The sequence below is a fragment of the Vespula vulgaris genome, chromosome 5, assembly GCF_905475345.1.
Source record: "Vespula vulgaris chromosome 5, iyVesVulg1.1, whole genome shotgun sequence".
NCBI classification, from domain to species: domain Eukaryota; kingdom Metazoa; phylum Arthropoda; class Insecta; order Hymenoptera; family Vespidae; genus Vespula; species Vespula vulgaris.
In genome coordinates, this window is record NC_066590.1 from 9,307,994 (window position 1) to 9,322,500 (window position 14,507).

At 32.1% G+C, this 14,507-nt stretch overlaps 1 protein-coding gene across 3 annotated transcripts in view; it reads left to right on the forward strand.

The window, feature by feature from the left end:
* Window positions 1–4,356: 4,356 nt before the first annotated feature.
* Window positions 4,357–14,507, forward strand: part of LOC127064254 (uncharacterized) — a 17,927-nt gene continuing 7,776 nt past the window's right edge. The window contains exons 1-4 of one of the 3 annotated variants that reach the window (XM_050995048.1): window positions 4,357–4,602; window positions 5,879–6,095; window positions 9,058–9,180; window positions 12,804–13,049. In XM_050995048.1, the coding sequence (XP_050851005.1) occupies window positions 6,000–6,095; window positions 9,058–9,180; window positions 12,804–13,049 (465 nt within the window). In that variant the 5' untranslated portion in view covers window positions 4,357–4,602; window positions 5,879–5,999. The remainder of the gene's footprint in view (window positions 4,603–5,878; window positions 6,096–9,057; window positions 9,181–12,803; window positions 13,050–14,507) is intronic. The other 2 variants (XM_050995049.1, XM_050995050.1) reach the window with 2 other exon arrangements.

Consider the following 14,507-nt stretch of genomic DNA (forward strand, 5'->3'; position numbering starts at 1 on the left):
GTAAAAGGTGACTCAGCTTGGCTTTTGCAACGATTACTTAAAAAAAAGGAAAAAAGAAAGAAAGAAAAAAAGTAAAAAGTAAAAAGTAAAATAGCTTAGAAATCCTTGGCCCCTTAGTTGTAGAAACACGAGACACTTGAAAATGATCGAATCAATCTCCCAATTAATCTTGTCATTAAGAAGCGTGAAATCGATTAGTATTATTTGTATCTAAATCTATGTATATTCTAGTCGTTGCACTAATCGTCAGACCGATTGGTCGATTACATGTCAAAAATCTCGTTTGATCTAATCAAATTTTATGGAATACTATCAAAAGTAATGCGATTAAAGCTTTGATATATATATATATATATATATATATATATATATATGTATGTATGTATGTATGTATGTATATGTATGTATGTATGTATATGTATATATGTATGTATATAGAAATACAGATATAGATATATCGAAGAGGAAATATCATTTATCTATATTCTTAGATCTTTATCCAATTTAAGAAGTAGCTTCGTCAACGGGAATATTACATGTGATACGCAGTTATGAAAATCAGGACGCGGAAAACGCATACCAGTGTGTTTATATACGATCGTTGACTTTTCTCTCTCTCTTTCTTTATATTTCTTTTCTTTTTCTTATTCTTGATAATATATTAAAGACAATTATATAATGTATTGATAATTTAATCCTATAATTACCAGCAAAACAGAAACGTCAAACTTAGAAACAAATATAATGAACCTTATTAAAAAAGATATAAATATAAATATAAATTTCTAAAAATAAAGAAAAAGAAGGAAAAAATAAAAATTTTTAATGTTACATCACCGAGAGAGAAATTTCACTTCAATCTGGTTTTATTTGACGTGCGTAATTAATTCTATCAATATTTTAACGTGATTGGCCGATGATGATCGAACGTACACACGTCCGATTCGTTTCCTTGAGATAATTTTCTCTTACCGGAACGAAATATCGTTGTTATCGTCTTTGCTCTGAAATAAACCAGAAGACGTTATGTAAATTTGAGATCGATTACGCGGATCGGAAATCAACGACACACATATGCATTTGTGTATATGTGTGTATGTGTGTGTACGTATCGTACAGAGAAATGAAAAATAAATAATAAGAGCATCGTTGATAGCTTTCCTTCTTATTTTTATATGAAAGTTTATGTAAGGCTGATTCGAGATAACGATTTTTAGATTAAGAAAATATTTTTTATATAAACAATATAACAACGAAATAATGCTTATATCATTTAAATCACGTACGATTGTGATGAAATTCTTTTTTTTTCTTTCTTTTTTTCCAACGATTTTTTCTCTCCCTTTTCCTTTCTTTTCTTTTTCGTCCAAATGTAAAATAATAAATGAAGCAACGAAATTCAATGTTATTGTTCATCGAAGATATTTAATTACTTTTATTCGTATTTATATACAACAGTTCGGCAAAATCGTTCAATCGTTTTCTCTAATTCGTCGAGATATTCTCTACGAATGTCGATGAAAGTGCATTAAACAGTCTGGTGCGAATGTATCGGGTTAGTTATGTAAAGTCGAAAGTTCTCATCGGAAGTAAACCGCGATATGTCCACGTTTCCACATTAAATTTTGGTCCATGATACCAAACGCAAATTTTTCAAGAATGAGAAAATAAGAAAAAATAGAAACAAGTATATTTATCGCAATTGTCGATCTATATAATGTATTATTGCAATTACTCGATACCAAGAGATTGCTCGTGGAAACGTAAAATAAATTTGAGATAAATATCACAAATTATATGTCTAAGTAGTATGCAGCGTGCGTTTATATTATGCTATATTTGACGTACAGTAAATACTATTATATTTAAACGAGGCAATGAACGAAGAATTAATCATCTTCTTCTTTTCCTTTTGTTTTTTTTTTTTTTTATAAAACAGAGAAAGAGAGACAAAAGAAAATAATTATATTCCCTGATATTCAAGCTTGCTGACAAGTAACAAGCGGAAATGTCGAAGTAAGAAAAAAAAAAAGAAAAAAAGATAAGAAGAATGAAATATAAAAAGGATCGCAAGATAGATCTAACGATTTGGACGATCGCGTGGATAGGAGATCAATGATTTTGATTTTTTTACGTGGAACGGAATGAACTTTGATCAGTATTATAATATCTGCTTTTTGATTGGTACTAAAATACGAAGAAAATGTTTTTTTCATTAGTTTGTTCGTTCCTTCGTGCGTCCGTTCGTTCGGCGTTTTTTCTTTTTTTCTTTCTTCTTCATCTTTTTTTCTCCAACCAAATGTTTCAATCGCGATCTCGTTAGTTAATTTTTATTTTTCTTTTTACATTTTTACGAATATATAAGCATACCTCCTTGGTGAAAGCAAACGAAAGTACGCTACGATGTTTATTACGTCATGTCGCGATTCGAGGAAGATACCAGCAAGAATTTTATTTGATTTCGTTGATTATAATTGTTTTGAATTTATATTACGAGTGTGTATGTGAACGCATTAATATCATTCTTTTCACGTTCGAATGATTTTATCGCTGTCCACAGAATAAATATGCAAAACACGATGATCTTAAAACATAGTCCTTAGAAACCAGTTTGTTTCGTATTTGAAAACATGAAAATAAATCTTACCAAACTTAGATTTGTAATAAATTAATCATTAAATCTACTGTTTGAAAATACATAATTCGAACGTGTCAACCTTCTATTTCATTATATTTGAATCACGTAAATAGTAATTCAAAACAGGAGCAATAAAAATCATATTATTTATATTGGAATCATTTATAGAATTTTTATCGATCATTTTCTTTCCTTCTCCTTTTCTTTTTTCTTTTTTTTTATCTACTCACAGAATACACTCTATAATGGGATTAAACTCACGAAACTTTGTACTATGCTTTGTATACTTATTGCATATATATTTATATATAATTTTAATATGTAACTCATCATGAAACACTTTCAATTCGTGATTTCCACGTTTTTGATATTTTTGCGATATTCGATTCTCTCTATGCTCCAACGAACGAATAATTTAAAGTCCTGTGTATTATGTATCGTTCGATGATTTCTTCGTTTTGTTTTTTTTTCTGTTTTTTCTTCTTATTCCTCGATATATATATATATATATATATATATATATATATATATATATCTTTGATAAATAGTTTTGACAATATGTATAAATCATTAAAATTTATTACAATTTTTCTTACCTATACATTGAAGACTTCAATGTTTTAGCTTGGAGGAAACGTGTCTTTGTCTTTTTTATTTGTATATCTAGTATTAGATATAAATATTCGAAAATAAATTATTGAAGATATTTTTTCAAAGATACGAATTTTTCTTAAACAATTTCGATTTTGACAAGTGATTTTGAAAGATTTATGGGAATGAATTTTTTTAAAGAAAATTGTTCGGTATTTCAAAAAATGAAATTATTGTTTTTAATTTATCCTCTGAGAGCAAATATTTGTCAAGCCATATAAGATCATGTTGGAATCACGAATTAATTCGCGTAACAAAACTCTCATCGTCGAAATCTATAGTCGGGCTAGATCAAGCATGAAAATTAGCAAGTGAAATCTTGAATGAATAACTATAACTTTCAAACTTTGCTTTCGTTCCTGTGAGACGAGAATAAACTTATGTCAAATTTTACAGTATTATTTGTTTAATATAGAGTTCGGAAAGAATTTAAGAAAAAAAAAGACAACTTTAATACAATGAATCATGCTACGAAAACGGCAAATTTTTTTATTTTTTTTATTTATTTGCTATTATAAAACAAAAAAAAAGAGAAAAAGAAACAAATCCAGAACGTGTATTATTTATTCTGAGAAAGAAAAAATTTTGCTCTTTAAAAAAAATAATAAAAAATATAAAAAAAAAGGTAAAAAGAAAAAAAAAGAAAATAGATGAAAGAACATTATTACCTATCGAATCATTTCTATCTGAAATAGATCGTTAGATCCTTTATAGGTAGAATGATTTTTCGATGTTTCTCGTCGAAATGAAAATCTTCTGACAATCAACCGATCGTTTATCAGGATCCCTTCTTCGGGATCCTCGAGGAGTGAGAGAAAGAGGGAAAGGAAGAGTGTGTGTGTGAGAGAGAGAGAGAGACGACGAATCCAGAGTTAAGTGTAGCGTGGAGGTGGTGCCAGGCTCCTCCTTCTAATAAAAGCCGCTCTCTAAGCGCCGGTACACAGACAGTCACAGAAAACTCGACGAGAACGGGGCCGTCGAGAGCTCCTTTAAGAACATCATTTCTTTTTATAGTTACTGAATCGAAAGTTTTTTTTAAATAAATTTTGGAAACTGTTACGTACGCATACGTATAAATATTAATTTGTACATATACATACATATATATATATGTATACATATACATACATATATATATATACACACACACACATAAAGATCGAATTATTTATACATATACGTGTTTTGTGGTGACTTCGACGTGGCCTTTGTTCTCTATTTTTCATTAACTGTGAACTTCTCCCCGTACCACTTACCTCGTTACACCAAAGTGTATGAAAAATCAGGAAAAATTCGTTGATCGTGCGACGAAGGTGATTATGTGAGGAAAAAAAAATAAAAAAAAAAATTTTATTATTGATAAGTCGTTTCATGGTACACATATGTTAATCCGTGGAATTTTCTTAGAGATTCGACGAGTTTTCTTGGCGTGTTAATCGAAGCACGTGTCGGCGGCGACAGATAGGAATAGGAATGGAAAATGGAAATGACTTGAAAGTTATTTCTGAAGGAAATATTTTCATAGAGGGAAGTGAAATCTTTGAGTGAGAGATCGTAAATCGTTAAAGAAATTGATCCAGAGGGGAAAAAAAAGAAAAAAAGAGGAAAATCGTGATTCAAAAGTATGTGATTTCGTCGATAATTTCACTTTCCGTGTCGGGTGTTGGAAAAAAAAAGAAGAAAACAGTATATATTACGCTCGTTCGTTCTGATATATCTTGTTTCTTGGCTGGAAATAAATTTCGACGAATTAAAATGTAACTTAAGTAATTGACCTCGAGACTATAGAATATCGCAATACCGTCGATCGTCAAGTAGAAAATAATGTGTGCGTTGAATCGGTATTGTCTTAACGTGACAACAATGATCGTCATAAGTCATTTCCTTGACGTCAATCAATTCTTTACACCGACCACCCACTTGTTCAAATGAAAATTAATCACCAATAATATTATGAATAATTATCGATTTTAACATTTATTCTATCGTAACGATATTCTATCAAACGATATCGTAGTATAGACGAAAAAATAACGAAAGAAAGAAAAAAAAAAAAAGAAAAAAGCGAATTATTTTTTTCACGAAGGTACAACAACTTTACGTCGTTATTCAAAATTCTCCCGTTATGAAGATGCGAACGGCATCTTCGGACTTTCATTCGGTCGAAAGTGATAGTCTTTAGCAGAACACCATGCTCGAGAAAGGAGAGCCTTTCCTCTCTTCTCCTCTTCCTCCACTTCCCTCCTTCCACTATCATCATCACCATCACCATCACCACTACCATCACCACTACCATCACCAGCACCACCACCATCACCTTTCTTTCTTCCTATCGATCTTCCAAGCTCCCTCACTTGTACCTTATTTTAAATTCTTTTCAATTCGTTTCCGGTCTGCACTAATGCGTTCTTGGCATGATATCGTTATTATAATATGTTTAACGCGCATGACCTTCGAAGAAGACATAGAAAAATCTAGACGCGTTGTTCATAATCGTCATCATTATCATCGTCGTCATCATCAACATCATCATTATTATCATCACACATTTTTACCAAAAATACGAAGATCATTCTCTTTCGTTTGCAGAAAGACGTTGTGACCATAAGAAAATAGAAAAGAAGAGAAGAAAGAGGAGGAAGGGAAGAAAAGAATAGAAAAAAGAAGAAAAAAGAGAGCAGAAAGAACGAAGAAAAAAAGAAAAATCATAATGAGGTATACAATGGTGACTCTGGTAGCTGCGATCAGCGTTCTCGCATTGGTTAGCTCACATCCTGTGCCACAAGAAAGAGGGTTTCGATCGGAGGTAAGTGAATAGGATACAAATTCGAACATTCTTTTCACTCTCTCTCTCTCTCTCTTTCTCTGTCTCTCTTTAACTCTGTCTTTTTCTCCTCCTTCTTTATATATATATATATATATATATATATATATATATATATATCCATAATAATTAATAACTTTACGTGAACTTTCTAAAAATCGTTCTAACGTATAGGGTATAAGAATGCAAGTGGAAGCAATGCGAAGAACGAATTATACAAGGCAAAAAGAAAAAGAAAGAAATAGGGATTGACTTTGTTAATAGAATCGTTTAACACGGAAAAAAACAACTTTGTGTTGCCATATTCGATTCCGTTTGAGCGAGCATTCTATATACTGTGTGTACGATAAATTAACTATAGGCATGACGGTCATCGAAAAATAATGAAGAATAAAAAATTCGTTGGAAAATCAAATTATTTCACGAGCATTGCCAAATTACGTAATCGGGAGTATTATGACAACTTTCACTGTGTCACTAGGTCACTTTATCCTTTATGGAAAACTGGTCCGGACTGGCCTTTTGTCTCTCGATATGCTCAAGCTCGGAGAAAGTTAAATTTCTACGACATATATATGCATGTATGTGTCCCTATATATTTATTCTACACACACACGTACACACACACACACAAGAGAGATTATACATACATATAGTTTATACACACATATAGTTCTTGATTGTCGTGAGTATCGTCATAAATTAATTGTAACAATCGAATTATTAATTGCATCCTTTTCCTTACTTAAAAGCGATAGCTTTCGCCTCAAATCAATCGGTGAAAATAAATAAAGATCACGAGAGAGTGAGATCTCCTTTCCTGGAAGAAAGAAAAAGTACAAAAATATATATAGTTAAGAAAAAAGAAAAAGAAAAGAGAAGGAAACAAAGAAAGAAAAAGAAAAAAAAATTAATATCGAACATACGTTCACGATGATGATAATATTTGTCTAGAAATTATGAATATCTCGTTGTCGTGTAAACGTTAACGTTCGACATTGTCGTTATTCAACAAAGGAAAAGAAAGAGGTATCAAATAGTCGCAACTGGTTGAAAGTTTTATCTTAACGTGACGAAACGGAGTCAGTCACGTGGAAAATTCGAAATTACCGTTCGTCAAAAGGATCGAGTTAAAATAATCGAGAAATTATTTGTGAGAGAAGAAAAAGAGTTACGATGTTAAAACGTTCGACAATCGATCAATGTCTATGATAAAACATATACTTACTTACGCGGATACACATATACGTGTACGCGCATATACAAATATACGCGTACAAACATACACATACACATACACACACACGTATATATACATTGAAGCAAATAGACAGATGGAATAACGTTGTATGGTCCACAAACGAAATTGCGGGAGTCCGAAGCCATCATGGCTGACTCTCCTCTCGTCTCTTTTAGTCCGACACTTTCACTGGCCGCGAACGCTACGAAGTCGGCGGACACTTTCTTCGAGCTCGATCGATGTGCCCAATGGAAAGTGCAGTCTTAACACATACACGTACATATACGCAAACACACATACACACACATACATATATATACACGCATGCATAATTACGCAGATAGTGCGTTTTAATGCGATAAGCACGAAACGTACGTACGAAGATCTACGATTCGTTCATGAGAATTAATCTTCGATCGAATTAAAAAAAAAAAAGAAGCGTTTTTATTTCTAATCCTTTTAAAGAGTATCTCTCCATCGAAATACGTGATTTTTTGATAATATATTTTTTTTCAATTACAAAACAATAATTGCTAAAGATTTTCTCTTTTTTTTTTCTTTCTTAATCTTTCATTCTATGAACGAATTTATCTGATGTCGTGATGTTTCTAATTTATCTTTTAGCATCTCATTGGCATGTCAGAACTATGATAACATTTTAATACATTGTACAACGTGGCGCCCATTAAATCACACTCGTTTTAATCGAAGGATCGTCAATTTTAATTAAGAACAAAAAAAAGATAAAGAGGTATTATTACTTATAGTTATCTCAACAATCTCAAGAGTCATTAAATCAGTACAATAAATATTATCAACGATTATATCTTTGTTCAATTATTATCAACGATTAATTATCTTCAATCAAACATTTCAATGAGCCATGATTGCGTCGTGATCTCGATAAAAGATTTTAAAAATTCCACAACGAAGTAAATAATAAAGATATCGTTCGATGCAATAAAACGTTCGAGTTGAATATTCTTCTTAGAAATAGTTTTGGAAGAAAACGCGGAATGCGTAAGAGAACGCGAACGAGGTTTCAGGGAAAGTGAAATGTGCTGTGGTCGGTTGAGCAACGTCATAGTGTCCCGTCGAGTGATACATGGTAACTCGATCTATTTTATTATCGAATATTTTTATATTATTCGTTGGAAAATAAACATTCGAGGAGACGAATCGATTCTACATATCATTGGATTGTTTTAACGAACTTATTCAAAATTCTATGTTTATGATCAAATAGAATCACTAATTTTAAGTACTATCACGTGATCATTTTAATTAATCAAGAATACATAAAGAGAGAAAGAGATAGATAGATAGATAGAGATAGATAGAGAAAGAGAGAGAGAGAGAAAAAACAGAAAAAGAGATTAGCTAAACATCGACATTGATAATCTCTAATGAACTTTTCCGAACTCGTAAATCGTAAATGCATTCTTCGAGTATAGTATACGTTTGTTCCCTTACATGTTCGCTTCCACTTAAGCTGACAAATCGTTGACTCCGAGGAGTATTTACTTCCTTGATGGTAATACGAATGATTTAGCATTATTATCAACGTCAATGGTCATGTGTATAAAAATAGAGAGAGAAAAGGAATACGGCTTGACAATTGCAGATATATTTTGCGAGAGAGAACAACAGAGAGAGAGAGAGAAAGAAAGACAAATAAAAAGAAGACATAATATCAAGAAAAAGGCCAAACGAAATTTTTTTCAGGCTCTCGATCGGTTGTTAATGGTCGAAGCGGAAAAGGAAGCTGCACTAAGGAGTAAAAGGACAATTGGTATCCTTCGTCAACTGTTTCCAGATATCTCTCAGGTGAGAGCTGACGCCTGGTAATTGGGGGCAAAATAAAATTAAAAAAAAAAAGAAAATGAATAATAATCCAATTGAAATGAGTTAAAAAATTGAAACGATCGATCAAAGAGGGCTATTTAAATATTTACTTGATTACGTTAAAATAGATTCCATCGATGATCCTCAGAAAGAATTTTTTATTAAAATTTTGATCATCTTTTAAAGATCATGATCTTTAAAATGTCTTAACGTATGGGTTCATACGATAGTTCAGCTTTCAATTGGAATTACTGTTGAGAAAGTTATTCGTTTGTTCTTCATATTTATATTTATTAATTCAATCTCAATGCAATTCGATGCGACTCGATCGTCCATCTGTTTGTAAAAGAAAGCAGAGCTTTCAGAAAAATCCTTTATAAGGATTTTTAATCTCTTCGATTTCAATTAATTTCGCGTATATAAAGTGAAATTGGAAAATTTATCTATTGAACTAAATCGATGATCAATGAAATGGGTGTTGCTGCGTTAAAACGAGATTTCATCGATCAAGATATTTTTCATTGCTCAATTTATTGTCGAATTTCTCTCTGTTTTCTACATGCCGTTATGTGTGTGTGTGTGTGTGTGTGTATGTGAATGTATATCCTAGATTGAAGTAAGACGGCATGACGGTAGCGATTTACCACGGACCATTCCTTTTTTTGTATGCCGGCCGACACTTTTACGCGACAGAAATCGATTTGGTAACAAATCGGTTGCAGAAGACCAAGATCGCCATCACTTTATATTCCGAGATCGTTCTAAATTATTTCAAAATCATCGAATGCTCGGCATCGATCCTTTTTGGAAATCATTTTCTACAAGAGTTAGAAGGCTATTCAGAATTGTCGTTGTCGTCGTCGTTGTCGTTGTTGTCACCGTCGTTGTCATTGTCTTGTTTTGTCGTTGTTTGTCGTTGTTTGTCGGAAGAAAAACATAATCAAAAAAAAAGAAAAAAAAGGAAAAAAATCATTGCCAAAAAGAGAAAAGGATGGAAAAAGGGGCAAACGATGCTTCTTCCTTCCGGTTAAGTGATGTTGTTTTTTAGATGATTGATAACAAGGTGAACGCTATAGTCGCGGAAGTCTTCCGTGTCCTTGGCCCGATCGTACTACGCAACGTCCTTGGCAATAATAATAGCGAAGGTGGTGGCAGCGGTACTGGAAGAGCGAACAACGATGGCTCGACCGTAATGATAGCATCGCCTTTCGACGACGATCAGCAGGACAAGGATAATGACAATGGTGCTCGCGTTGATTCGATCAGTTTGAACGATTCCAGAGTTCCGATTTCTCTTCCTACCTTTCCACCAGACAACGATGAAGTTACTAAGGCATCGAACACTACTACTACTACCACTACCACCACCACCACCACCACCACCACTACTACTACTACTACTACTACTCCTACTACGACAACAATTGCTACTACTACGACATCAGCAACGATCGAGAACGCAACAAACGATCTCAATACCTCGATATTGTGATCGTTTGCCGCAAAATTGCGGGTAAAATTTTCGACGATTATTCGATCGTACGGTTGTCTTTTTGGTCTCGCTCTTCACTTCTTTTCTTTTTTTTCGCTGCTGATTGTTATCTCGTCACAAAGATGACCGCACACAAAGAGTACTACTGCGGAAATTCTTCAATTTGTTTCTCCGGATATTTTTTTTTATATATCTCATTGCTCTGTATTCATATATATGTCTCCTCTGTATATCGTGCTAACTCATATTATATATATGATATGGGACCTTTTCATCAATGGGACAACCATGGCTTTTGATTGAAAATTTTCTGGACGATCTTTTACCGCGCTCGAAAGACAGCTGCGGTTATCAAATTTATTCAGATAAAATTGTGATGTCTCGAGAGTTCTGTGTATACTTTTTTCATCTAACTTTTTGGGATCTCTTTTCTTCTCTTTCTCTCTTTTGCTCTTTCTCTCTGCCTCCTCTTCTCTATGTACATGTTTACTTTTTGTCTTCAATTAATTGCAAAATCTAATGCAAATCATGGCAGATATAATAAAATCCATATCATCGATCGATCGTTTCTCGAAGATACTATTTCATATCCGTATTTCATATTTCGTAAACATGAAAGGTGTCCGTCTGTCATTGAGTTATAGCAATGATTTGATTCTAATTTCTTATTGTTTTAAAAAAATCAAAAAAAAAAAAGGAGGAATGTAAAAACCTGGAAACAAAATAGCAAGCAATTGGTACAAATTGATCGTGCCCGAATGAAACAAAACGTTTAATCGTCTAAAAGCGATTAATTAGATTTTAGTGTATATAATGTATACACTTATTCGTAAGTAATAATTTTATTATTATAAAAAAAGTAACTCTTTGATAGAAATTCAATCCCCTCCCTCTTTTACCCTCATTTAGAATATTAACAATTGTAATTTATTGATATTGTAATCAATTATTAATTAGTTCTTCATTGAAATCAGCCAATTTCAAGACATTGTGCGTGAATGTAAAATCGCGTGCTTATTCGACTAATCGTGATCTACCAAGCGTCAAAGAATCAATCTTTTTCTCTCTTTCTTTTTCTTCTTTCTATTTCTTTTCTTATCCTTTATAGTCGAAAAACGTTATAATTATGTAATTAAGCTGATAAATGATTAAGATAAAAGAAACTTAAAAAGTTATTAGAACTCTGTAAACATGAAAAACATCTTAGGCAATCGTCTGAATAATTTAATATGACGAAATAAAAATAAGTGTATGACGTAACTTAACGTAATATTGTTTAGAAATCTGAAAAAAATTCGCTTGTCCCTAATGAACGTAACGAACGAGATTATTTTTTTGAGAATATAATTTCTCGATTTATTTCGTAGCTTTATGGGCCATCAGAATAATAAGTCTTGTCTCAAGGTTTATTTCTTACTAAAAATAAATATCAAGAAAATGAAAGAAGCAAAACAGACAAATTTTGTAACTTGCTGGATAACGAAATTCTTTGACGCTCGAAAGTTTCATGTATATATACATACACACCATATATCAACACGCACGCGCGCGTGCGCGCGCAAACACACACACACACACTGATTCGTAGAATACAAAGTGAATCTAATAACTGGACTGAACTATAACTCTGTTCCTATTGAAGATGAAAAAAAAATTATAGAGTAAAATTTTAGATTGCTTATAAAGCTCCTGTCATAGCATAATGGAATTTTTAACAAAAGTACATCTGTACAAATTACAAAATGAAATTTTTTTTAATACAAAATGCAAATTACAAAATTCTTTTTATATGGATTCTACAATTTTTTTTTTTTTTTTTCTTTTATGAATTGATTTCCTCTCGTACTATTCTGAATGAAAAGATATTAGGATACAAAATTGAAAAATGATTGGTTTGTGAGATATTTTGTATAATTTTGGCTGATGATTCATACAAATTTACGAGACGTATTTTTTTTTTGGCAATATAAAAATTGAAATAAATAGTTCAGGGTGAACTAGTATATTCACGTTTACATTTTTTTTTTTTGTAAACGCGCTATTGGACCTGCGAAAAAAGGAGAAATGATATATACCGAAGAATACGCATCTATCTCGAATCGTTTTCTTTTAGGATGTGAATCCTGAGGCAGAGAATCAGGTTAACGAGGTTGGGTCTGAATCACAAAACAACGAGGTACGGGTGCAATTTGCCGACGAACAATCAGCGAACGAGGCGGTACCGAATTTAACACCATTGGAGGACGTTGAAAGCAGCGATGACGAGAACAGAAATAAAAGGTTTTTGAACTTTGGATTAGGGGCAAGTGCAGGTGGCAGCGGAGCAGGCTCAGGCAACTTCCTTTTTGATATAATCAGGGTAAGTTAGTATCTTAATCATTAAGAAATAAGTTTCTCGATTTATCGTAACGATCTTAGAAGAGATTTAGAAATCTTTCTGTATCTTTTCTCATACCTCGTCCTATACGAAGCAAAATATATTTTATACACTAATATCTACATGCATTATATATTAAACCAAATCAATTAATCCTATGCAATATGAGTAGTAGTTAATTATTCGTAATTATATATATATATATATATATATATATATATATATATTTTAGCATAAAAGTTATACATCTACGTATACCTTCCTTATCGATGAAATTAATTGATTTGATTTATGAAAAACATACATTATTTTATACAATAACATTTTTAACATCACGTAAAACATTTACTATGTAAAACAACTCATTTCTATATAGATGTGTATATTAAAAAAAAATTTCGTTTCGTATAGGTTTACTAATGACAATAAGTTCATATCGTAACGTCATTACATATATTTTACTTATATTATATCTTTCATATATATACATATACATACACACATATATATCTATTTATTTATTTAAATAAAACGAAGCGTTTCGATTCTGGATTCTCTTCGAGCACATATCGTTGGCAAGTCGGGTAATAAGAGACAGGTACGTTAGTGCGGGCAACGACAAGGGCGCCTAGTGCAGAGACGGCAGTGAAAGTAAAACCGAATTGCTAAGCTGTCTAGCTCCTATTCCAAGGTTCCTGACCTAGGAACGGCCTTAGCTCCCTCGAAGATCGCCGTGCACGGAATATCACGACATTCGCTGCGGTTACAACCGATCGATCTCGTTTGAGTTTTCGCTCGAAAAAAAGAAAAAAAAAGAATTGAAAGAAAAAAAACTGAAGAAAAGAAAAAAAATTATGGTAAAACTCATCGCTACACTCCTAAAAAAAAATCTCTCCATTATTATTCCACTTTACAAAAAAACGATTCTCTGTTGCAGATTAATATAAATATAATATCAATATAAATATAAACATATAAATATAAATATATAAATATAATTAAATAATAGTTCATAAGTAATAGGAAATGATTAAGAACGAGATCCGTTAAGCGATCGCGATTGATCGATTAATCGATCGAAATTTACAAGACGAACTGTGTTACTTCTAACGAAAGTAAACGAGAGATAGAAAAAAAAAAGAGAAAGAGAAAAAAAATGATACCATTCGTAAAAATTGTCAACATTCTCGAGATATCTCGTACTATTTAAACATACACGATTCGTCTTGTAAATTCGTAAAAACTAAGACCAGCGATCGATCAGAGAATACGATATTTTAAACTTTCCTACAAAAGAAAAAGCCAAAAAGGTAAAAGGTTATAGTTCCGAGAGAAAGGCCTTTTCTCTGGAGTACCGTTAAGATTATTTTTTTTCAGCGAGGAAAGCTACACAGCGAGAAATAAAAGGAAGCGTACTAGCTAAAGATAAACGATACGATA